The following is a 24,581-nucleotide window of genomic DNA, read 5'->3' as shown; positions in this document are numbered from 1 at the left end:
TCTTAACCTTCCCGCCAGCCCGTTTCGGCATGCGACGCGTTGTGATGACGACACCGAGGTTTCCACCAATCGGGGACTACTATGCAGTCATTTCCCGGCGCCTGTGGCAACTTCGTGGCATGCGCTCCCTCTCTACGGGGAGGTGGGAAGGGAAGGAGCCTTTGCTAAGTGGAGCTGGTCTAACTTCTGAGGCGTCCCGTCCGCTTGGCAGGTGCAGCCCCCCAATTCTCTCCCCACCTCGCACTGTATTGCAACGGAAAAACGTGGCCAAGAGTGGCTCGGCTTCCGAGGGAGATGTACTCCGGTGGGGGCTACCTTTTATGCTGCCCCCTCCCCCCCCCCTCTTGTTTTGGCGACGGGTAATGCGAAGAGTAGCAGACTACTCTCTTGAAGCAATCCTTCCCATCTCTTACAAGGCATTTAGCTTACATTTTGGTCATTTGCAGTGTTGGTCATTTGCAGCTCGAGGAGGAGGGCCATGGCTTAGTGGCAGAGCATATTTTCCTCCCAGAGGCGCTTGGTCCAATCCCCCAGTTAAAAGGATCACGTAGACCAAAAAAAATAAAGAGTGGTTAACTGTGTTGGTGCATAGCACAATCCAAACCTAAAACCTGTTTAATACTGCCTAGAAGACTAATCCAAATAGCAGGTGACATGAAAGTCGTTTGAGACCTTACCCAGTTCTGTTAGGTAGGCACTAGGACCCAAGCAGAGTATTCTAAAACAAAGACAGTCCAGCATATGGCGGATGAAATTACAGTTCTCCTTGGTTCTTTTTGTTGAAAACGATATTCTGATGAGATCAGTCTAGCCTGGAGCTATCCAGTCAGGGATCCTACTCAAGTGTATTTAACAATGTTTAGTCCTAGGAATGCCACAATAGCCTGAGTAGAAAGTGGTTTTGTGACACTTTCTCATCCAAGCCTATGTGAACGTGGTTGGAGGCAGAATTCATTTTCTGATAGTCTTCAGGCTATAGAAGCCCCTCAGTTGTCCTCCGCTGCCTTAACACAGTTGCAAGAGATTTCTAAAGTATTGAATGTGGGCTTGCTCTCACATAAGTCAGAGGATTGCATTCCAGCTACTTCTCATTCAAGCAGTGTGGTTTCTGTGGGCTCTGCAGAAAGTGGAGCTGGGACTAATGTGTCCAAAGATTAGGCCAATATTTTGCTACTAAAAGGAACAGAGATGCTCTGAGATCCCCCATTCTTCTAAGGAACATGATAAGGCAGGAGAATAACCTAAGTTCATTTATCTGGGAGCAAGCCAAATACAACAGAACATACACTCCTGAGCAGTTGCACTCAAGGTCTAGCTCTGTGAAAAAGGTTAAAAGAATTTCTTATTCCAAGAATATTTATTGCTGATTCTTGACACTGTAGGATGTAGGGCCAGCTCAGCTGGGGAGATGCTGGAGAGAGGAGACCATCAAGAAAAGGGCACATTTGTTTCTTTATATCCCACTTCCCTCCCCAATGTGAACCCAATCAGCATACAACATAGTTCTCCCCTTTTGCATTTTTCAGCAAAACAGTCACTATGTGAGGTTGGTTAAACAGAGATAATTGACTGGTCATCCAGCAAGCTTCCATAGCCAAATGGGGCTTCAAACCTGAGTCTTCCAGATCCTAGCCTGACTGTAGCACTGACTTGATGAGCAGAAGTATTATGGGAGATTTGTATTCTGTCATTTGATCTCCCTGGTAGGAAGAGCTTCACGTTCTCTAATTTCTGCCTATCAGGCTGTTGGATTTAAACGTGGACAGGGTGACTGCTGTTAAAAATGGGACATCGGCCACAAGCATGTGGTCTGTACCTGATTCCTCTTTTCCGTGTTCTCTAGGCTGCAGCAGGCAACATGGCAGCCCTGTGGAAAGCTTACCAGAGGCTGATGGCCAGGCATCCTTGGAAAGTACAGATTGTCACGGCTGGTAAGAAGAATTTCTCCTTGGCTTGTGCTTTAGGGAGGGTAAGCTGGGCCTGCTACATAAAGTCCCTGGGCTGGTGCTCAGAAGCAGTCATTGGCTCATTCTGACCTGCTTTAAAAGCCAGGAATAATCCATGTTTAATAAGTAAGTAGAAGAAGAATAGTGTGGATTTATATCCCCCCTTTCTCTCCTGTAAGGAGACTCAAAGGGGCTTACAATCTCCTTGCCCTTCCCCCCTGACAACAAACAGCCTGTGGGGTGTATCACAGAGGGAAGTCTAAACACAGTATGTAACAGACTTCCCTCTGTGATACACCTCTGAAGATGCCAGCCACAGATGCAGGTGAAACGTTCGGAACAAGATCCACCAGACCATGGCCACACAGCCCGGAAAGCCCACCACAACCAGTTTTCTTAGGTTCCTTAGAGCCAAGGGTGCCATCTCTGGAGATGAGCCCAACATTTTCCTCTTAAAATAAGAGAGAGCCTTTGAAACCTCCAAGCTCCAAAAGGATGCAAGATCTCCTGCAAGTCTGGGGGGAGGGGGGGAGAGTTAGGGAGGGAGGGGGAAAGGAGCAGTCAATAATGTGTTGCTGCTACAAATACAGGGTGGCTGTAGGAGATTTCTTATGTCTTAATGGCAGCTTGTCATGCTACTGGGTAAGAAAATGTGGACTTACTAAAACATATCCACCAACACCAACCCCCCCCCCCCCCCAAAAAAAAAGTCTATCAAAGATGCGCAAATGCATTTCTTTTGTCCTGGGTTAGCTCAATACTTCAGATTCAGGATAGACAACAGGAAGTACTTTTTCACTCAATAAATTATTAAATTGTGATCTTCAGTGTAAGTGGTTGTGGAGATGGGCCACCACCATAGATCGCTTTCAAAAGCATCTCTTAATATAGATCTGTGGAGGATAGGCCCATTGATGGCTACTAGCCATGATGACTACAGTGAACCTTCATGCCCAGAACTTCTGAATATCAGGTCTAGGAGGCAGAATCAAAGGAAGGCCTTTATGCTCTGTTTTTGGCCCTCCAGGGCAATTAATTGGCCACTGTGTGAAAACAGGGTAAATGGATAGCTGACCCACTGATATGGTCCATTAGGACACCTCTTAGGGTCTTATTCTTACTGCACTTCAGATCATCTGCCCTTTCTGTATACTTCAGGCCAACTCATATTATGTACCCTGCAGTGCCAGACTTCAGTAGATCAGGAGGGATTGCACAAGGCTTCCCCTTTCCAACTCACCAGTTTTTAGCACAAGATGCAAGGTGCGCACGCCTGCCTGCCCTAGAATGTAGCAGCTGTTGCATTTCTACAGAGCGTCCACTAGAGGGAGGGCCTTCATAATGTTTGCCCAGACTCAAAGGCGAACTCAGGATGTGTGTTCGGGATGCTCGTAATAGCCATGGGTGCCGCGTTGCAAAATATTTGTGTTGCCTCCCCAGAGAATGCAACTGGGTGGCAGAGATAAAATGGCAGAGGGAATGATGTAAGCCACTTTGGAGAAAGACAGGGTTTAAATGAAGTTAAATATAAAATACTCAAGTACCAAGGATGTAGACCTGGTAGTCAGAAAGTATCTAGCTTGGGCCCTTGTATAGGGGCTCAGGGTTTTCCTCTGGCCCCTGAAGCCCTTGATGACCTAGGCAGCAGTGAATTAAAGAGTTTTGCTGATCCTAGCCAGCTCTTCTGATGTGGCTGGTCCATTTTAAAATTAGTTTCCATGTGATTACCTTTGAATTGCAGAGGGAGAGATGCATCAGTCGTGTGTTTTGTAAAGTGTCTAGAACCTACATTTGAAGTTGTAGATACAGCTTTCTGCTGTTCTGATTTCTTCATCAGGTGGTAGAGAAGGTCTTTGGAGTTTTTGTGACCTGTGAAGTGCTAGGAAAGCATGTACTAGAAGCCCGACAGTGGCCTACATGGAGAAGGTCTCTTCCAAACCAGAAACGCTCAATTCTTTGACCAGCCAGCATTAAAAAATCTGAAAGGTCCTAAGACTTGAATGCAAATTCCTGGGAATTTAAAGAACTTCTGTTTATTTCATTAGTATCCCAACTCATGGGAGCTTGGCAGGAGAGTTCATAGAATATGTGGATGAGTGAGGATGACAGTCACACGAATGCACAGGAATCTGACCCGCACAAATGAGATCACTGGTCTATCAGAGGCAATATTGTCCATTCTGATTTGCGGCAGCTGTCTATGGTCTCGGGCTGAAGTTGTTCACTTTACCTACTGCCTGATCCTTTTAACTGGAGATGCTTTACCACATCCCCGCACCTAAGTTCAGTGTTCTGGCCATGGCTGTTCACTGGCTCTTAAATAACTGATCTGAGGGACTTGTTTGAGCTGCTGGAGTTTTAATCTCTCTAAAAGGGTTGCCACTGCAGCTTCCTTGGGTGAGGGTGGTATGAGGTGTGAATGCTGGCTGTGGTTGCTGGCTCCAGGCCACATTTGCACAGCACAAACTAGCCGCCTACCTTTTTCAAGGACACTCTGCTACCCTGCTTTCCCCTTGCAGTGTCTCACAATGCTACACCAGCCGCTGTTGTTTCTAGATCTGGGAGGTGAGGATCCCCCCAGTTGTGAGCAGGGAGAGGTTGAGAGGAGGGGGAAGTGGCTCTTGCTCGGTTAACAACCTGGCAGGAGTCAAGAGCTGCCCAAAAGCTTCTTTTTTGCCATTCCTTCAAAAAATACGTGTAGAGTTTGCCTGCCCCTCCCAGGGATGGAAAGCGGCTGAGGTTTGGTAGACTTGATGCAATTTGTGGACCATCCACTGGAAGATGAGGATTCAAATGCATCAGGGAAGGGAGGTCGGATGCATGATGCTGGCAGCAGAGGAGATGGATCAGCACCTCAGTGCTTCCTGTTTTGTCCAGGCACACAAAATCTGGCTTGTGTTTGCTGGAGTTGTGAGTCTTCCTTTAACCGTGACAGTCAGTCTTCTGCTCAGAGAACAGAGGAACTCTTGCCCCTTGCAAAGGCAGGGACACAGTTCCTTTTGCTTCACAGAGACCTGTGCACACTGTCTGCTCTCTGACACCCATTCCAACCCCTGGTTTTCCATAATCGAAGAAAAAATGGCTTCTATTGGACTGTCAGTGGATTCACTTTGCCCTTTGTCCTATTCAGAAGCCTATAGAAAATTAAAAGGTCAACTATTGGATAGAGAGTTCTCTACCCTAATCACTGCAGCCAAGAAAACATGCTCCCCCCTGTATTTTTCTCTCCCATTTGAACAGGGCCACTTGGCGCACTACCTGTATTGTTTAATAAACCCTGCTCAAAGGAGAGCCATAATGCTCGCCAGGTTTAATGTTATGCTTCTGCCTTGTTACATGGCAGATTTAACAAGCAAGAAAAGGCTAAAAGATTGTGCCCGTGTAATGATGGCTCAGTTGAATCTCTGGCCCACCAATTACTACACTGTTTCAGATTCAAGGAAATCAGAGCCAAGTATGTGAATCTTACTCCTTTACATTTACCCGATCTCCCCGATTTATTTAGATTACACTACTTGCTGGACAATCCTGATCCTTCTCTCTGTATGATAGTGGCAGACTTCCTCTTGGAAATTACTAAATGCCAGTAGATTTCTCTCCACTTAACATTTATTTCCTGTACTGTATATGTTTTTTAATCATTTTTTACTATTGTTGTACTGTTGTCTATGCCAATAAAGGCTTGCTAAGGAAAAAAAAAATAAAGAGACCTGTGCACCATTGGAAATTGAGAAGGCCAGGCTTCTTCTGCAGGTAATGTGGGATGGGCCTCGGCTGTCACATGGACAGGGGTCCACTGTGGCCTTTCCCAAACTAACTCCACTTTATATAGATGTCAGAAATGAAGCTGCCTTATGCTGAGTCGGACCCTTGGTGTTTCCCGATCAGCTTTTTCTACTCTGACTGGCAGCAGCTCTCCAGAAGAATTTCATATCTCCTTCTAACATGTATCTTGCAACTGTGATTCCAGGGATTGAAACTGCCCTAATGCCGAGCCAGTCCTTTTGGTGGTGCTCGAGGATATGCTCCTAGCTGTAGTTTGGAGAGGATCCAGAAACCCAGAAGCACAAGAGTGTAGTAGATATTCCACGACACTGCATGAAACAAACAGCTTTTCCTCTGTGGATATAACTTCTGTGGTTGGGGGAGCAAAGGGAATGAGGGGGAATGAAGATGCCCCATCAGGCCCTACAAGCACACTGGTTTTGCATACAAGCACAGTAGGAGTTTTCAAGTACTTGTGCCCTTCTGCTGCAGATAAATTAAACAAAACAGGTGTGCACAGTTAATTATAAGTGTACATAGTCGCATTGATCTTTTGGGGCACAGATACAGCAAAGTGGTGCCCTGTTGTGGGAATCAGCTATAATTGGAAAAATACAGCTTTGACTTAGGAAGCTTTAAGGGTGTGGGGAAAAGTTTGGATCTGCAGAAAATTCTGCTCTGAAGGCAAGCATGTAGCTCTCTTGAGCTGTGTCTCCTCTTGTCTTGAGGACTAAGATCTTGACATTCAGAGGTGATGAGATCTACACTAGCCCATCTTGTTCAGAGGCTTGAATGCAGAATGGACATTAATCCTCCTTCCTTGGTCAATGGCATTGAAATCCCTAGCAAAAATGATCAGATCAGAATCTTCCCTTCTCACCTGCATGTTCCATGCCTGTGTCCCTCCTTCCCTGTTGAGATTGTGAAAAGTGGTCAGGTATGTTACAGACGATCCTGATGGTCCTGTCTTTCCTTTCTAAAATGTGGGTCAGTGTTCTCCATTCCCAATCAAGTGTGGGGTCACCCTCACAACCAACCTGCAAACAGTTTAACTGGGATTGGGGGACAGTTACCAGCTGGGTAAATTTTCTTCCCGAACAGGTTCTAATGGAATCCTACTAGGGACCTGCGTCTTCACTCTCCCCTTTCCCCTATTTCTCCTGACAGCCAGCCACACACCGTTGCAACCCCAGCCGAGCAGGACCATCCATCAGGTGTCATGCAATCGGCCTGCTTTGCTGCAGGGAGGGTGGGTGAGCAGAGCTGGCAATCCCCCAAAGTGTTGTGTGGGTGAAGTCATCGCCCTGGGAGTCGTCAATCTCGGTGGTGCGGCTGGCACAGACCAACTCTCATCCCATTACACTTGGCAGACCTGCCAGCTGCGTCATTCGGGTGCCACCTCCCCTCCCTCTTCCCATCTGGGAAGAAGTTTGAATGAATGAACGGAGGGATGAATGAGCAAAAGAGGGAGGGAGCATTTGCTGCTGGATTTATCAATGAGCAAGTGGAGAAGCCAAGCCAACGCACAGTGTCTGTGACGGCACATCGAGAGAGAGAGAGACTGCCAGGGGTCTCCTTTGGGACAAGGACTACTCTTATTGGGGGGTGAGTATCCCACTCAACAAAATCTATGCAGGCACTTGCAAGGTGAATGGTCTTAGTGTTTCTGGGACTGATGGAAAGTGGAGTTGAACCGTGGTCTTCAACCCATGGGTCAAGATCCTCAGTCCATGAGGCTCTGCATTTTTGCTGCCGCTTTTTGGAAGGCCAAACTGCTCTTGCACATGCCTAAGAGAGCAAGAGCACCACACTTCCTGCTTATTTGCACTCATGCAGAGAAGAGCAGCAGAGGAGAGCTCTCCACTCAGCACCGAAGAGCGTTCCTCACTGGCTTTGACCATTAGTTTGTTCCTTGCTAGGGTATGCTTTGTGGTGCTTGGCTTGGCCTTCCTGTTCCCAGTGCTCCTGGCCTGCTGCCTGCTCCTCTGGTCTCCATGCCAGGGAAGTCATAACTTTGGCTCCTCCTCTTCCTGTCATGTGACCCAGGTTTGAATCTCCCACTTGGCTGTAGAAGCTTGCAGTGTGCCCTTGGGCCACCCACGCATTCTCAGCCTAACCAATTTCACAGGGTTGTAATAGTGAGGATAAGAAGAGGAGAGGCAACAGTATTGGAAGGGGGTCATGGCTCAGTGGTAGAGCATCTGCTTTGCACGCTTGAGATCCCAGGTTCAACCACCATCATCACCAGTTAAAAGGATCAGATAGCAGGTGTTGTGAAAGATCTCTATGCGAGAGTGGAGAACCACTAAGAGCCTTAGCCAGTATTACTGCTGGAGAAGCAGTTAATGCAGCTGCAAAAAAAGGTTTGCGCCAAACTCAGCTGAGCCCAAAAGATGGCTCCTTACCGTGATATAGCTGATCTTGCCACTTGGATCCACACCCCAATGACATTTAGACTACTGCAATGCACTGCGCATTGGTCTCCTCTCAAAATCAATTTGGAAACTCAGGTTGGTACAGAACACTGCGGCTCGGCTATTATTGGGATATGTTTTATGCTTATGCTTTGTTTCAGTCCTGTTCTTAGATTCCCGAGGGGTTGTGCGCCCCTGATCCTATTGTATTGTTATTGAACATCCCATCAGGTTGATTGTATTGTCTCACTCTGTGTAATCCTCCTTGAGTCCAAGTGAGAAAGGTAGACTGCAAACAGTGTAAATAAATACACATTGGCATATGAGGCTGTAAACTGCTTTGGAGCCCCCACACTGGAGATAAACAGGGTGTTAGTAAATGCTTGTGGCTCACTGGGAGTGCCAGGAAACAGGGCTGACAGGTTGAAGACACCTGAATTACAAGACTACTCATTAGTTGCCTTTCAACTCTCTAGTTCCAGCCTTTCCCCTCCTCTGCCCCTAACATCTGTGCCCCCCGCCTGTGACACAGCTCCTTCCAGATATCCCACCTGCCTTCTTTCTGTCTTGCTCCTTGAAGGGGCTTAACCTCCTGGCAAGCGTGGATCTCCCACATATTCTTGCAAAGCATCAGAAGAACCTGTGCTTATGGCAGAAGTGGTGTTCCATCAGGCAGCCCCTTTTCGGTAGCCTTCCAGATCGCTCCAGTGACTTTTAATCCAGGGGTCCCCAGCCTTTTTGAGCGGGCAGGCACATGTGGAATTCTGATGTGTCATTGTGAGCACAGCAACAAAAAGCCAGCCGCAGCTTGAGTTCAGTAATGCAGGATGGATCCTTGTGCTGAGTGGCAGCTGCCGCCAAAGCAACATTCTAAAAAATCTGCACAGCCAATCAAATCTCCAATACGCAGTCAGGGGCCTTGCTGGGCAAAAGCACTAACTGGACCTGCTTGTGCCTTAAAACACTTGGCAAGCACTAGAAGGGGTGTCAGCAGGTGCCATGGTGTCCTTTGGTGCTATGTTTGGAGAGGAGACATCTGAGGGGGATGTGATTGAAGTCTATAAAATTATTCATGGGGTAGAAAATGTAGACAGAGAAATTTTTCTCTCTTTTTCACAATACTAAAACCAGGGGGCATCCATTGAAAATGCTGGGGGGAAGAATTAGGACTAATAAAAGGAAACATTTTTTCACGTGTGTGATTGGTGTTTGGAATATGGTGCCACAGGAGGTGGTGATGGCCACTAACCTGGATAGCTTTGAAAGGGGCTTGGACAGATTTATGGAAGAGAAGTCGATCTATGGCTACCAATTGATCCTCCTCGATTTGAGATTGCAAATGCCTTTGCAGACCAGGTGCTCAGGAGCAGCAGAAGGCCATTGCTTTCACATCCTGCATGTGAGCTCCCAAAGGCACATGGTGGGCCACTGCGCGTAGCAGAGTGCTGGATTAGATGGACTCTGGTCTGATCCAGCAGGCTTGTTCTTATGTTGGCGACCCCTGTTTTGATCTTTCCCTGTTTTGCTATAGTTGGGTTGGCTTATGAGCCAGCATGGTGTGGTGGTTAAGAGCGGCGGACTGTAATGTGGAGAACCAGGTTTGATTCCCTACTTCTACCGATTATGCCTCCTGGGTAACCTTGGGCCAGTCTCAGTTCTCTCAGAACTGCCTCAGTCGCACAGGGGTCTGTTCTGGGGAGAGGAAGAGAAAGGAGTTTATAAGCTTCTTTGGCACTTCTTACAGGAGAGAAAGGCAGGGTATAAATCCAAACTCTTCTTCTTCACAGTGCTGAGTGAGGCAGCCAACAAATGCCCTCAATATCTGAGGTGGATTCCCCAGGATTTGGTGCTCCGAGCATACCTGGGAAGCTGAAGCAGGATGGCTGAATCCTAGAACAGTTCCTTGTAACTTGGCAGACCCTGCATCATCCTTGGCTGTGGCTGGGTCCCTTTGCCCTTGGCTCATCACAGTCTGCACTCTGGGGGGAGGGCGGGGGGGGGGGGGCTGAAGAGACTGGAATCTCTTCCGAGCATAGGGCTATGGCTTGCCCCTCTGCCAGCTGGCTGGCTCCAAGAGGGAACGTGTGACGTCAGAAAGACACTGGCTGGCACTTTCAGGAGCTGGGAGGCCAAGTGCTTTGTCAGAAGCAGCATAAGTGGCACTGCCCCCCAACCCAGACGTCAGTAAAGCCTGAAACAGTCCTGACTCAAACTCTCCTACACACACAACTTCCAGTTGTGTTGTCTGTCTGTCTGTCCCCGCCCCAGCTCAGGGGGAAATAATCCTACACTTAGCTTTTGGTGTAGATAGGTCTTTTCTTTTGGGGGTGCGTGTGTGCGTGCGTACGTATGTACACATGGTGCACCCTGTTCAGGTGCACCTAGTCCAGCCAATTTTGCTGAGGGACAGGCTCTTGCTTTTCATTCAGAAGGTCCCAAATGCAACCTGTGGCATCTCCAGCTAAAGGGATCAGGTAAGCAGATGTAAAAGATCTTTGCTTAAGACCCCTTGAGGCCTCTGAATTCCATTGGCAGGATCTTTGGATGCAGGGCTAGAGTGGAGGATTCAGAACTCTGGGGCTGGCATCACAGAATCCAGCAGCTCCTGAGTTGGTGCCTCCAGCTTGGCCAGAGAGTTATCTTGGTCTGGAGAGGCAGCAAATATTACAAAATGGATCTAAAGAGGAAGAAGAGTTTGGATTTATACCCCCCTTTCTCTCCTATAGGAGACTCAAAGGGGCTTACAATCTCCTTTCCCTTCCCCCTCCACAACAAACACCCTGTGAGGTGGGTGGGGCTGAGAGAGCTCAGAAGAGCTGTGACTAGCCCAAGGTCACTTAGCTGTCGTATGTTGGAGTGCACAGGCTAATCTCGTTCACCAGATAAGCCTCCACAGCTCAAGTGGCCGAGTGGGGAATTAAGAGATTCATGCACCACTTGACTTTGGAATCAAAGTACCAGGACTCTCATGAGATCTTTTTTGAAGAGTTTCTATTGTGTACCAGTTGGGTTCCCCAAAGCATGGCTAAGGCATCATTTCAAGGAAGCAGAGGAAATCAGCTGCTACAAGCTGACAGGCTGGCAGAAGAACCTTGCCCAGTGTCTGTGGGGCTCAAGAACACCCACGTGGCCATGCCTGGACTAAAGGAACTCCTTGCCCTGTTAATTCCTGCGTGGTTGGCACGTGTGCATATTTTAAGATTTGTGAAGGCTTGTGTCCTTATTGTGTTAACCTCTTGAGCTGGTGGGAGAGGGCAGACCAGCTCAGAGGAACAACTGATTTTTCACAGGGACCCTGGTGGGTGCCGGAGATGTGATCTCTCAACAGCTGGTGGAAAAGAGAGGGCTGACTGGACACAATGGCCAGAGGACCCTGAAGATGATGACCGTTGGCTTTTGCTTTGTGGTAAGCTGGCTGTTGGGAACCAGAGGTACAGGAGAAATTAAAGGGAATTGCTGCTGATACTTCTGAGTCTTTGGCGGCTCTTTCCACCACTGGTTCCTCAGGGCTGGGAGCGTGGGAGGCAAAGAGTCAGCCTCCGGGAGTTCTGGTGACATGCTACAATTTTGTGCACCGGCTTCTAGAGAAGTCCTGCCACAAACCATATTTCAAGGGGAACGGCTGGCTGTCCTTGAGTGTCTTCTCTTAGAAAAAGCCCGCTGGTTCAGTGTGGGAATAGGCTGACAGCTTCCATATTTAAAGTTCCTGAAGAGGGCTGGGAGCTGTTAGTGCCTCTTCTGACGCTTCTCTTCCTGGATTACTGTGAGATCCGGTGGGTAATTCATTCAGCTGAACCCCACACCAGCCCCCATCATCATGAACTCTGGCATCTCGAGCATTTCTGACCAAAAATCTTCCCTTCAGGGTCCAGTCATCGGAAGCTGGTACCAAGTGCTGGATCGTCTGGTACCAGCCAAGACCAAAGTGGCTGCTCTCCAGAAGATGCTGCTAGACCAGGTCAGGGGGCATTTGTGTGTCCTGGCAGGGGTTTGGGCTTACACTCACTCACTCACCTACCCACCCACCCACCCCTTTTTGCAGCACTCAGTGTGTGTTTGCAGATGAAGATGTCCTTCAGTTCTCTCTTCAGGTCTACTTCTAATGATGCTTGGCTTGCAAGACTGCACTGTTAGCAGGGCTATTGTCCCATTCTGGACCCTGAGCTTTTTGCCACTAAACTCTGTCAGGCGTGTTCCCTTCTTTTGCTCAGGGTCTCTTCCCTGCTGCCGCCCCAAATTTTGCTGTGGGTCTGTATAGCAAACTTCTCTGTGTAGCAAATGTGAGAGGCCTGATGCTCGTCTCGTCTTCTTTTTAGGAGAACTCTAACCCTTCCCAGGCATTCCTGGTCTCTGTTTCAGAACCTTCTGCTCAGCTTGCTCTTGGCCACAGGCATCCCTGGCTTCCCTCCTCGACTCTGAACTTCCTTTCTCCTCCAGGGCGGGTTTGCTCCCTGCTTCCTCGGCTGTTTCCTGGCTGTGGTGGGGACGCTCAACGGCTTGTCCGTGGAAGACAACTGGAGCAAGATCAAACGGGTGAGCCAGCTCAGGGGATGCCCCAGGGAAGATGTGGTTGGGCTGCAAGGGGGATGCCATGTCCCTGGACCCCAAACCATCTGGCAAGTTCATCGTTGTCTCACACAAGTCACTTTGGAAGACAGTTCATGACTGACCACCTCAAATGGTTCTCCCAGAAATATTCCACATCCACTGTGAGCCCTTTTCTGCAATAAAGAAAATAGCTATTGTTAATTTGTGCGATATACATGCAGAGGCATATCGGGGGGATATGACCCCCGGAGACAACCTCTGGGAAATGGGGAGGAACAGTAGCATATTATGAAGCAGTAGGGATGATGCTGGTGGAAGAGACTGGATTGGCTGGTGTTGTCTGACAAGTGGAAAACAACAGACAGAAAGGGATGGAACCAAGGGTGTGTATGGAGGAAGTGGGTAGGATCAGGCAGGTCCTCGACTCATCTCTGCAGTGCCCTTTGGAGGCAGTGCCAGCCCTGGCTCTCTGCCATTGGCTCACAAGTCCCCTATTGGGGTGGGGAGACGCTCCTGGAACCTTTGCAAGCAGCTGAATCAGTGTGCAGGTGAGCTGGCAGCCACAGGTGTGGTGGGCCAGAGGATGCAACTCTCTTGCAAAAGGTACCATAATTTCCCAGGCACTTTGCCCCAAGACTGAAGTGTGAGCTGCTTTTTTCCGAAACGCAGCTCTTTCCTGTCTTCTGTGGCCAGGGATGAACAGTCACTCTTTTCACCCGCCCCCTTCAGTAGCTGAAAATTACACCCTGCCAAAAACGCCTTTACCCCTTCTGCTTGTTTTCATAGGGTTTGTCTCCTCAGGCATCCTTAAGGCTTCTCTCAAACACCCTGCTTGAATTGGTTTGCCTGGAGCTGAGGTCTTGGTAGTGCTGGGCCCTTTCTGCCAAAGGGAGATCCAACCAAAGGAGGGCCATGCTGTTGACTAGGACCTCCCTGGGCATCTGCTATTTCCCTAAACCTCCCTTCTAGGAGCCTTGCTGTCTTGCCTGTTGTCTCCTGCTTCCAGCAGTGCCGGGGAGCTGCCCTCTCCTCCTTTCCCGCATTGATGTCCTCTGAGTCACTCAGCCAAAGCTTGGCTCAGGGGCCAGTTGGTTTGACACGCACAGTCATGATACAATAACAGTGTGATGTCTTAGCAATATGTTTTCTGGTTTTTTTCCCCCCCTGTCCAGCATAGAACCCTCTCGTCTCCGCACAGACTAAAAACCACTTGTTTGCTAACCAGAGATGAGTCAGGAGAGGGTAAATTTCAAAGAGCTCTGGTTCAAAGGAGTTTGGGAGCAGGGTGTCATCAGCGAACGGGACGGGTGATCTGGGACCCAAACCCAAAAAAGCTCCTGTATCCTCATAACGCTGCTGAGTCAGTCAGAAAGTTAATGCTGGTGTCGCCTCGTCTTTTTTTTTTCTGAGCCCCCACAAAGTCGATTCCATTTTCATGTACCAAGGAGATAAAGTTTGGGAGACCCATTTACCTGGGATCTGTGTATTTAATAGGGTTCCCGAGGCAAGTTCTAAAAACACCCTCCTGTCCTTCCAATTCCTAGCCAGAATCAGTCTAGGAGACCCTGCAGGAGAAGAGGATTGGAAAACAGGAGGGGCTCTTGAAAAGGTAATGGTCCTGTGATGTCTGACTGGGACATTGTAGATGGACATCAGAGGAGGCTGGAGGTCCAACCTTGTCCCACACTAAAGTCAGCCCGTTTCCCTACTTGAACATTGAATCAAGGTTGACAGTCATGCCAACTTTCAACAGAAACATGCAGTGTTCAGTCAAGTCTGCACCCTCTTAAAGGACTCATCCCTCAGTAATGCAACCAGACTTGAACAAGAAAACATATGCCCCATTTTCTTCTGGCTTGACTTTGCTTTAAACAGACACTTGGTCTTTTGACCAGAGCTGGGATAGGGAAAGTTAGGTTTCCTGTGGTTGATGTGATACGACTTTATTCATAAATTGGACCTCTTTAATGTGACGAAATTTGTCTCAGTCTTCCTTCCAGTGTGGAAGTAGTGGTTAAGAGCTGGTAGACTCTAATCTAGAGAACAGGATTTGATTCCCCACTCCTCCACATGAACAGTGGACTCTTATCTGATGAACCAGATTTGTTTCCCTGCGCTACATTTTTGCTGGGTGATCTTGGGCTAGTCACAGTTTCCTCTGAACTCTCTCTCAGCCCCACCTGCCTCATAAGGTATCTGTTGTGGGGAGAAGGGGGGAAAGGAGTTTGTAAGCCGTCTTGAGTCTCCTTACAGGAGAGAAAGGCAGGGTATAAATCCAAACTCTCCTTTTCCTTAGAGTGGTACTCTGGCGTCATGACCTTTTAATAGTTGCTGGCATTTACTGTTGTAGACTTTATGTGTGTTTGTATTGTTGATGGGTTTTACAACTTTTTTTTAATAAAGCCCCCCCCCCCCCCCGCTTCCCCACACAGCTTGAATAAAGATTTGGAATGTTTTACTTGTAAGAAATGTCAACTCTCTTAGCAAAACCTGGAACACCAACAATCCACTGCAGTAGTTAACTAGCTTAGCTTAGCTATTTTCCTTGATAAAAATTCATTTCTACCTCAGTGCTGTTCAGTGCTGGATTTCTTGACTCACCAATGCTGCTTTTTGTTTGGCGTCTTTTGTACCCCAATATAAAATGATAGTACAGTGAAAACCTACCCATGGCATCTAGAAAAATGGACTTTAGTCCACCAAAACTTTTGATGGAGTCTGTAAGATACCACAAGACTCAGGTTTGTTTTTTAACTGTAAACCTTGAAAGCTCGTTGTTATAATAGAGAGACAAAACGTACCTTTTAACGTAAATAAGGCTGATGGGATGCTGGGGGTGGACGGTGGTTGCAGCTGTGATGAGAACTGCTGCAGTCATGATTCCCTGACAGATTCATATCTCCCTCCCCCCCCCCCCCCAATACGCTTGGAGTCTGCATTCAGCCATCCCTAAATAGCCAAAACTTTCCTTTGTCTCTCACACATCACGCATTGTGTCTGCTGCCTTTTGCGCCAAATTGGGTCTTTGCCAGGCCTTGCAGTTCAGGCCCCCTGCCAGGTGCTGTGTTTATCTTTGAGAGTCTTCGGCTGGGACATGGGGCATCTCTGCCAGGATGTAAATAGCCTTCCTCTAAAATTTCCTATTAAACTGTCCCCTAAAGCTACAGCTTGCCTGTGCTATGCCAGCCTGCAAAGGGGAAGCCCCTCCCCTGACTGTTGCATCAGCGGGGGCCCTTCATCAGTTGGCTGGCAGTGAGTTGGATTCTGGTACATTTTCCCCATTGTCCAGCTTGGCAAAGGACCGATATCTGCAACGATGGGACTGGCAGGAGTGGGGCCTGAGAGGTTAGGAGGATGGCCCACAGCGGTGTTGATTGTTTCCCACCCCGCCCTACTCTCCAGAAAGTAGTCAGAGGAGGACGATGCTGAAGATGTGAAATCCTGTCTAGAAAGACTAAAGGAATCAGGATATTCTTTTTCTCTAGAAAAGGGGACAGTGATAACACTGCTGAATAGGAAGGAAGGAAGGAAGGAAGGAAGGAAGGAAGGAAGGAAGGAAGGAAGGAAGGAAGGAAGGAAGGAAGGAAGGAAGGAAGGAAGGAAGGAAGGAAGGAAGGAAGGAAGGAAGGAAGGAAGGAAGGAAGAAGGAAGGAAGGAAGGAAGGAAGGAAGGAAGGAAGGAAGGAAGGAAGGAAGGAAGGAAGGAAGGAAGGAAGGAAGGAAGGAAGGAAGGAAGGAAGGAAGGAAGGAAGGAAGGAAGGAAGGAAGGAAAAGCATGTCCACCCGCACAACAAGCAATGCAGGGAGCAAAAGAAAAGCTTTGGGAGAGGCTGTGTAGAATATTATGGGGTGGCCAACCCATGGCATTCCAGATGTTCATGGACTACAATTCCCATCAGCCCCTGCCAAGTCCGCACTCTACTAGGAAGCTGATTGGGTTTTGTTGGCCCAGTCACCCTTTCTCTGTCAGTGGAATGTGCCTTGCAGAGCTGTGAGGATAAAACTGCAGGGTGGTAGACAGCCATGTATGATGCTCAGAGATGTATTGCAGAGCTGACTCTGCAACAGCTGCCCAGGAAAGACCTGCTCTTGTTTTCCATGGAGTTTTCCAAGATAAGGCCAGGCTCTGCATCAATAGGTAGGCGGCTGGTGGAATGGTAGAGAACCACTGCATCTCCAAGTAAAGCCCTCTGATCCCTTTCTGCTGCTTTCTTACAGGACTACAAAGACACCTTGATCACCAACTACTATGTGAGTAGCTCTCCTGCCTGCTTGATGGGCCTTGGGCTTGGGGCTGCATCTGGGTGCAAATGTTATTCCGTGCTATGTTGGACAGAATTGCCCGGCTCAAACGTGGGCTGGCATGGCTGTGACTCCATGGTGGAGAATTTGCTTTTCATCCAGAAGGTCCCCTGTCCAGTCCCCGTCTGGCATCTCCAATTTAACAGACCGTGGAGCAGGTGATGTGAAAGACCCTGCAGAGCCACTGCCAGAATACACTATGCTGAATCTGATGCAAACTCACTATGAGGAAACTTAATGATTTCAAGTGTGTAACAGTGGCTTTGCATGGAGAAAGTCCCAAGCAATCCCTGGCATCTCCAGTTAAAAAAGCACCAAGTAGTAGGTAATATAAAAGCTCTCTGCTGAGACCCTGGAGACCTACGGTCAATCAGAGCAGATTTTCTGATAACCCAAAGATCTGATTGAATAAAATGCAGCTTTGTGTTCTCAGGAGGTCGTGATAACGGCAGTGGTGGAAAAGCACAGTTGGACAGGTTGGCCTCGTTTTGCTGGTCAGGGATCAGCAGTTGGGCTGCCTCTCTGTCTGTCTGCAGCTGCAGCTGCACCTGCTGTGGCTATTTCCAAGCAGTTCCTCATTGAACAGGACACGCAGGAAGGACAGGATCTTTTGGGGGGTCTGTGTGCTCTTTCCACCAACCAGGCTATGTGTCTTTCAGATCTGGCCAGCTGTGCAAGTTGTCAACTTCTACTTCGTCCCCTTGAACTACAGGTGAAAACTACTCTCCCTGCATGACCATCAACTCTAGCCTCTCCCTGTCTGCAGTTGTGGATGTGAAGCCCCCTGGGCAGAGGTGTACCAGGAGCAAATGGCCCACTGGGGCAACACCTGGTCAAACCCCCTCCTGTACCACACTTAGCTCAGCCGGCGGAGGAGGGCGGTGGCAGTCCTGGGCGGCCGGGCCGGGCCGAGGGGCCACCTGGCAGGCCCACGGCAGGCTCCTGGCCCAGGCGGGGGTGCCTCTCCATGGGAAGGGTATGGGGGGCCATTTTGCACCCCCACATGATCTAATGGGTGGCGCCCAGGGTTGATTGACACCCCCCCATGTCTCTCTGGTAGATATGCCACTGCACCTGGGTGGTGATGTTTCCAGGGTACATTGTGGTGCTCCCCCCTCCAAACCAATCTTGGCACCTAAGTGCCAGCCCCCTGCCAGTTTGCCATCAGTCTTGTCTGCCTGAGCCCCTACCCCCTTCCCTCTTTCTCTTTCCGCAGGCTGGCTGTGGTTCAGTGTGTGGCCATCCTCTTCAACTCCTACCTCTCCTGGAAGACTAATCAACTGTGACTTAGCTGCATGAAGACGCAGAGGCTGTTCTGGTCACCAGCTCATGCAGTGCCCGCTTCTTCCCTCCTTCCTGGTGCCTCATCCAGCACTTGCTCCCTTAGACTCTTGTTTTTCACCCAGGAAGTTGCCTGATGCACACAGCAGAGTATTCTGCCTTGGCAACCCTCAGTCACACAACCCCTGTTTAGTCCCTTCGACCCCAAACAAGTGGAGACTGCCCCAAACCACGATTATGAGGGCTTGCCTGTGCACATAACTGTGCCATCATGAGCCAGAGTGAAGATACTCCTCAACCCCAGGAGGAGTGGAGTCACAGGCTAACTGTTGGACACTACAGGAAGGAAACAGATCCACTTCCCGTGGTGCTAAAGACCTGAATAGTGCTATAGGCATTCAGAAAATTGCTATTGCATTTGCAGCAGAAATCTTTTTGGAAAAGAAACATTAAGGCACTGCAAACATGGAGCCCAAAGCCTTGCCAGTACCCAACTTCTGTTGGTAATTTCCAGAGGGTGTCGTGGTAAATAGTGGTGGACTCTAATCTGGAGAACCAGGTTTGATTCCTCATTCCTCCAGGTGAGCAGTGGACTCTTATCTGGTGAACTGGATCTGTTTCCCTACTCCTATACATGAAGCCTGCTGGGTGACAGTTCTCTCAGAACTCACTCAGCCTCACCTACCTCACAAATAAATAGTCTGTTGTGGAGAGGAAGGGAAAAGTAGTTTGTAAGCTGCTTTGAGACTCCTTTCAGGAGAGAAAGACAGATTATAAATCCAAACGCTTCTATATTTGTTTTGCATTCATAGGGAGAAGTAGAAACTGATTTGAGAGGTTACATCCATGGGTCTGCTCTGTGTTTTTAAGACCTGTTTGTTTAATGAATGAATCAGTTGCAATGCCATGTGGTGAGAATCACTGTCTTGGATGGATTTCAGAAGAGATGATGGGAGGGTTCAGTTAGGCATGATAGCTGTGTTGGAGTGAGAGCAATTCAGCATGCCTGGACATTGCGGGGAGGGAGGTGCTATCTCTCTCTGTGTGTTTAAGTGTTATCTATTGGTGGAATGTCCTCTTTTTGTCTGTACCTGGGAGCTGCCCTCTGACCTCCCCCCCTCCTCTCTCAATAGCCGTTGTTCTTTGCCTCACTTTCCACATGGACCTGCATGGAGTCAGTCTCTTCCACAGGTCTCTTCTGTAGAAGCAAATATTCTGTACTTGCACTCACGCGTTGCTTGAATAACTGGCCGCTTGTATAGGGAAGTGGATTAGGATCTCTATCTTTCTTTCAACTGCAACAAGAATGTGAACCAAATCTACTTGAATAAATGTAAGTTTTACCTTTTGCAATTTACTTCTTTGGAAGACTGATTTTTACTGCACTCAACATCATGATTCCGTGACTGGGAGAACTCTAAACCAATATATCCAAAAAGCTGGATGGAACTTTCATGTCCAGAGGTAGTATACCTCTGCAGAACTGCTGTAGCCTCCGTAATGTGCTGTTGGAAAGCAGATGCTGGATTGAATGGGCCTGTACACTGATCCAGCAGGAGGGTCTTCTCATGTACTTACCAACTAGCTTATTGTCTAAACTATACCAGCTGTGATCAATGTTGTGTGTGTGCGTTACATGCCTTTGGGTTTCTCCCAACTCTTGGTGTGCTGACGCTGAAGCAAATGTACATGTGAGGGCAGGTTCTCTCAGGAGTTAGGATAGATGGTCTCTGAATTGCTCCAGACCAGCACTGCAGCTTCAGAAACAGCTGATCTCCTTTGGGGGGTTATCGAGCATACCCCTATATCAGTGGTGGCGAACCTATGGCACAGGTGCCAGAGGTGGCACTCAGAGCCCTTTCTGTGGGAACTCATGCACAGACTTCATCATGTGGGGGGGGGGTGGAAAATCATCCCCCCACACACAATCCTAGGCTGGCCTGGTCATGATCCTTTACCTGGGAGTAAGCTTGGTTGCTGGCAACGGGGCTTGCTTCTGAGTAAACCCCCCTAGGGTTGTGATTCATCCATTCGAAGCATTGTACGGTTGCTTCACCAAGCTTACTCCCGAGTAACATGCGCCTCGGAGCTAACTGTTTTTTCTAAACTAAAACCTCAGTATTCAGATTAAATTGCCATGTTGGCACTTTGCGATAAATAAGTGGGTTTTGGGTTGTAATTAGGGCACTCGGTCTTGAAAAGGTTCGCCATCACTGCCCTATGTTGTTAAGTTCTGTGCCCCCGGCAGGCAATATATGATAAACCAAAGCAGAAAGAGAATGGTGGGAATTTGCCAGCTATCAGACTCAGACCATCAGCAGGGGCATCTTCAACAGGATCACATTCTGTGGAGAGACTGAAAGGATCCCCTGAAGATGCCAGCCACAGATGCAGGCAAAACATCAGGAGAAAATGCTACTGGAACATGGCCATGCAGCCCGGAAACGTCACAACACCCCAGTGATTCTGGCTGTGAAAGCCTTTGACAATACACTGAAAATTTAGTTTGGCAGTCCTTCTCATACTTTATATTTGCCACATGGAATACATGCTTGTAGGCCATGTGATCTGATAGATCAGGTAGTAAGGATTCGTGGAACAGCTGCATTCACTCCTACGCATGTTTGCTGCTACTGGTGTTGACTGGCTCCCTGGAGAGTCCCTTCTCGTTTCCTTGGGGCAAAGGCCACAGGCAGCAAGACAAGACGGACCTGAGTCCCGCCGTGCTGCTTCTTGACCAATCATTTTCTGCTCCCTCTGCTTAACCTGCCAGAGCTCTGTTTGTCCAGGAGCGAGATAATTGCTGCCTGGTGTTTGCTTTGTGGCCCAGGCATTGGGCTACAGCTGGTGCCAGCACTGCAGGGCTCGGAGAAAGAGCATGGTCGAGAAAGGCCATCGTCCCTTGGGGAGGAAGAGCTGGCGAAAAGGGAGTGTAGTGTGCCTGAGCAGAGTTGCTTGCCATAAGATATTGAGGTGGGGTGCATGCTGGGAGTGGGCATTCTTTTGCAGTGTACCTGTAGCATTAAGGTAAAGAAGAGTTGGATTTATATCCCCCCTTTTTCTCCTATAGGAGACACAAAGGGGCTTACAAACTCCTTTCCCTTCCCCCCTCTCACCCTGTGAGGTAGGTGGAGCTGAGAGGGCTCAGAAGAACTGTGACTAGCCCAAGGTCACCCAGCTGGCATGTGTTGGAGCGTACAGGCGAATCTGAATTCTGCAGACGGCAGAGCAGGGAATCAAGCCTGGTTCCTCCAGATTAGTGTACATCTGCTCTTAACCACTATGCCACTGCTGTGAGCCCTTATTAGTCACATGTGGCACAGGCACACATCCCGAGGTTCAAGTGTCTGGAGAGGTTTCAGCATGCCCGGAATCTACAGCCCCTTAACTGGAGTAGTCAAGATCAGCAATATGCTCATCAGTTGGGCCAGGGAGTTGGGAGGCAGGGGGGATGCATTGTCTTTGTACTAAGGTGAAATGTGTGCTGATTAGTAACACAGACCTTTAAAGCCATCCTGAGGAACCACTGTCCATATTTGTTGCAAGTATATGGAATTCCACCCTTACCTGGATGTCCCGGGCTAGCCAAGTCTTGAAAGCTAGGCAGGATTGGCCCTGGTTAGTACTTGGAGGAGAGACCAACAAGGAAGTCCAGGGTTGTGATTCAGAGGCAGGCAATGGCAATCCACCTCTGTTCCCCTTTTGCCTTGAAAAACCTACAGGGTAAAACTGTCTACTGCAGTTTTACAGCACTTTGCTGGCTTGGAGATTGGCTGGAGAGTTTGCGCTCCCCCATCCAGTCTTCCTCTTGCTTTCCTTGGATTTCAGACTTTCCTTTCTACTCATCGGTTAATACAGGATACTTCTTGGTTGGGGTGGAGGGAGAACTCTACACTTTTAACTTAGTCGATTTGGTGCCTCTGATTGTAGGGGAAACTTGGTACGCCCTCTGTGATGGATCAGATACGCAACTTCTATTGCTGTGGGACCCATTTCAATTTTTGAAACTTTCCATTCCTTTGAACTGCCTGATATGCATGGCTAACATGCTTCATAGCTACCACTCAAGTATGTCAGCAACATAAATTGTGGTCTGCTTTTGGATTTTCATTTTGGACTGCTATGGATGTAAATACATGCCACCTCAAGATGCATTTGCCCCTGAAAGCAACAAAAATGTGCTCTCTGCTCTCTGAAGTTTGGTGGTAGCTGTTATGAGCTCTACTTGCTGGGGATTTCAGTTGAGCGGGGAGCATCACAGAAAAGCAAAAAGGTTCTGTGGAGGTGGGAAAGGAGAGCCTAAGACAGGGGTAGGGAACCTGCGGCTCAAGAGCCTCATGCGGCTCTTCTGCCCTTGCACTGCGGCTCCACAAGCCGAGCCGCTGGCCTCATCCTTGCCCGCCCTGCAGGCAGCAGGGCGGACGCACCAACTGCCCACAAGCCCAGCTGGCTGGGCCGCGCCACGGGCTTCCCCTCTCGCCCGCCCCATTGGAGCAGGGGGGGGTGCTTTCCTGGCAACCGGCAAAGCCAAGCCGCTGGCCCCATCCTTGTCCGCCCTGCAGGCAGCAGGGTGGACACATCCATGCGCTTCTCAGAATGAGCGAAGTAAAAGGTAAAAAACCCCAATATATACAGTGTTATCTTTATTTTAAATGTCAATATTTATTTGCGGCTCCAAGTGTTTTCTTTTCCCATGGAAAAAGGGTCCAAATGGCTCTTTGAGTGTTAAAGGTTCCCTACCCCTGGCCTAAGAGGTCACGGGCAAGCATTTTGTCCAACGCGTCATTTCAGGACCATGGACAGCAACCGCACTTGAGCGCGCTAGGTAATGCTCATTGAAAGAACAAGTACCCGCTTCTATGAGGCTTTCCTTTGGGGTGAACAGCAGAATCCCACCAGACTCACACTCACACACACTTCATTCAGTGTAACATATCTATTTGAGCATGAAGTTTGCTTTTCTGCAATTCTGCATTTATTCATTCTGCATTTATTCATTCAGTTTCACCGAATGGGAAGGCTGATTCACATGTCCTTTCATGTGATTCATCGTATCTCAGCCCGCTACAGGGAGTGGAACTGAAACATCCCACTGGAGCAAGAAGGGAGGCACTTGCCTGCCATTGCATTCAACTTGCCCTCCTGTGGTCAAAAATAGTATGACCTTAAAGCAATGGTTTCAAAACTTCATCCTCATACAAACACATCCATACACGCAACAGACGATACCCCTTATATCTGGGGAGTGGGGAGGAGAACAGTCTGCATCTGGGGAGTCTGCAGGTGCTCCTTGTCTTTGGACAATACAGGGAGGGCGGGAGCTCTGCTCTCGGGGCTCCACTATTCATCACAGCAAAACGGTCAGAAGTGTCCGTCCTGAGCCAACAAAGTGACCACCAGAGTACTGACACTCAGTTTTCCCCCTTTTGTCCCCTCCCTCCAGTGCGCCCTCTGCCCCGGCATGCCCTCCCGCACTGCAGTTCAGAAGGGCGCCTGCTGACCGGATGGTCCCGAGCGAGCTGAGCAAACGGACCAAACTCCAGCACCACGGACAGCGGCACGTTCCCCAGGAGACGCGCCCGGGCCTCTTTGCGTGTGCGGGGGGGGGGGGGGGGTAGGGTTGGATGCCCCGAGAGGGGGAGGGGGGCGCTTCGGCTTCAGGAGGGTCTTCTGGCGTCCTGCGCGCAGATGGGAGGGCGCCAGAGTCCCGCTCTGAAACGCAGGAAACGGCCCGGTTCCACCTGCCCGTGGCTTGCGGGGGTGGGGTGCGAAGATCGCCTCCTCGTGGCCCCCACTCTCCGGCGCCCCAGGAGGGTCTGCAGGATCACATTCGACAATCAGTCCATGTCCCGCGCTGACGTCAATGGATCTCCCGGCCTGGCTCTATATAAAGATCCCGCCAGAGGCTCGGCGCACCCGCCTTCCCGGCTCGGCGAGGACGCATCGTGGGGAGTCGCTGCCCGCGGCCGCCGGGCCGAGACTGAAAAGGGACGCTTGGGGTGTCGAGGGGTCCCAGAGAGACCGCTGCTTCCCCGACGGGGCTCGGCGTCTGCCTACCGGTGTCGTCCTCTACTGGCACCGGGCCCAGTCATTGGTGAAAGAAGGACGGAGAGGGTCGACCTCCAGTGCCTGACTGGGACCCGCCGACGTCCCCTCGAGCACTCTGGTCCGTGAGAAGCTCGGGAGAGGCGACCTTGGCCGGGTTCCTCGACCTAAGAAAGACTGCTCAGCTCCCGCCTGCCTGCCTGCCTGCCAGACCGTCGGGGCCGCACCCGTCCCTCCGGGTCTCCTCCGTCCCTCTCCCCCGAAGCCTGGACCGCCCCAGC

General features: G+C 49.5%; 1 protein-coding gene across 4 annotated transcripts; it reads left to right on the top strand.

Annotated features, from left to right (window-relative positions):
- The first annotated feature begins 86 nt into the window (after nt 1-86).
- MPV17 (mitochondrial inner membrane protein MPV17) lies at nt 87-18,906 on the top strand. Of its 4 annotated transcripts, none has more exons than XM_048516029.1 (8): nt 87-211; nt 1,844-1,931; nt 11,416-11,531; nt 11,991-12,083; nt 12,563-12,658; nt 16,891-16,923; nt 17,634-17,686; nt 18,191-18,906. In XM_048516029.1, the coding sequence occupies exons 2-8, from the start codon at nt 1,859-1,861 to the stop codon at nt 18,258-18,260; spliced, it is 534 nt and encodes a 177-aa protein (XP_048371986.1). In that variant the 5' UTR covers nt 87-211; nt 1,844-1,858; the 3' UTR covers nt 18,261-18,906. The 4 variants fall into 4 exon arrangements, with proteins under 4 accessions (XP_048371986.1, XP_048372002.1, XP_048371994.1 ...); XM_048516037.1 differs by having other exon boundaries at nt 108-207; XM_048516045.1 differs by lacking the exon at nt 16,891-16,923.
- The last annotated feature ends 5,675 nt before the right edge of the window (nt 18,907-24,581 follow it).

Source organism: Sphaerodactylus townsendi, linkage group LG01 (genome assembly GCF_021028975.2).
Source record: "Sphaerodactylus townsendi isolate TG3544 linkage group LG01, MPM_Stown_v2.3, whole genome shotgun sequence".
In the NCBI taxonomy this organism is placed as follows: domain Eukaryota; kingdom Metazoa; phylum Chordata; class Lepidosauria; order Squamata; family Sphaerodactylidae; genus Sphaerodactylus; species Sphaerodactylus townsendi.
Note: the sequence above shows the minus strand (reverse complement) of the source record. Positions and strands in the feature narration are given on the sequence as shown.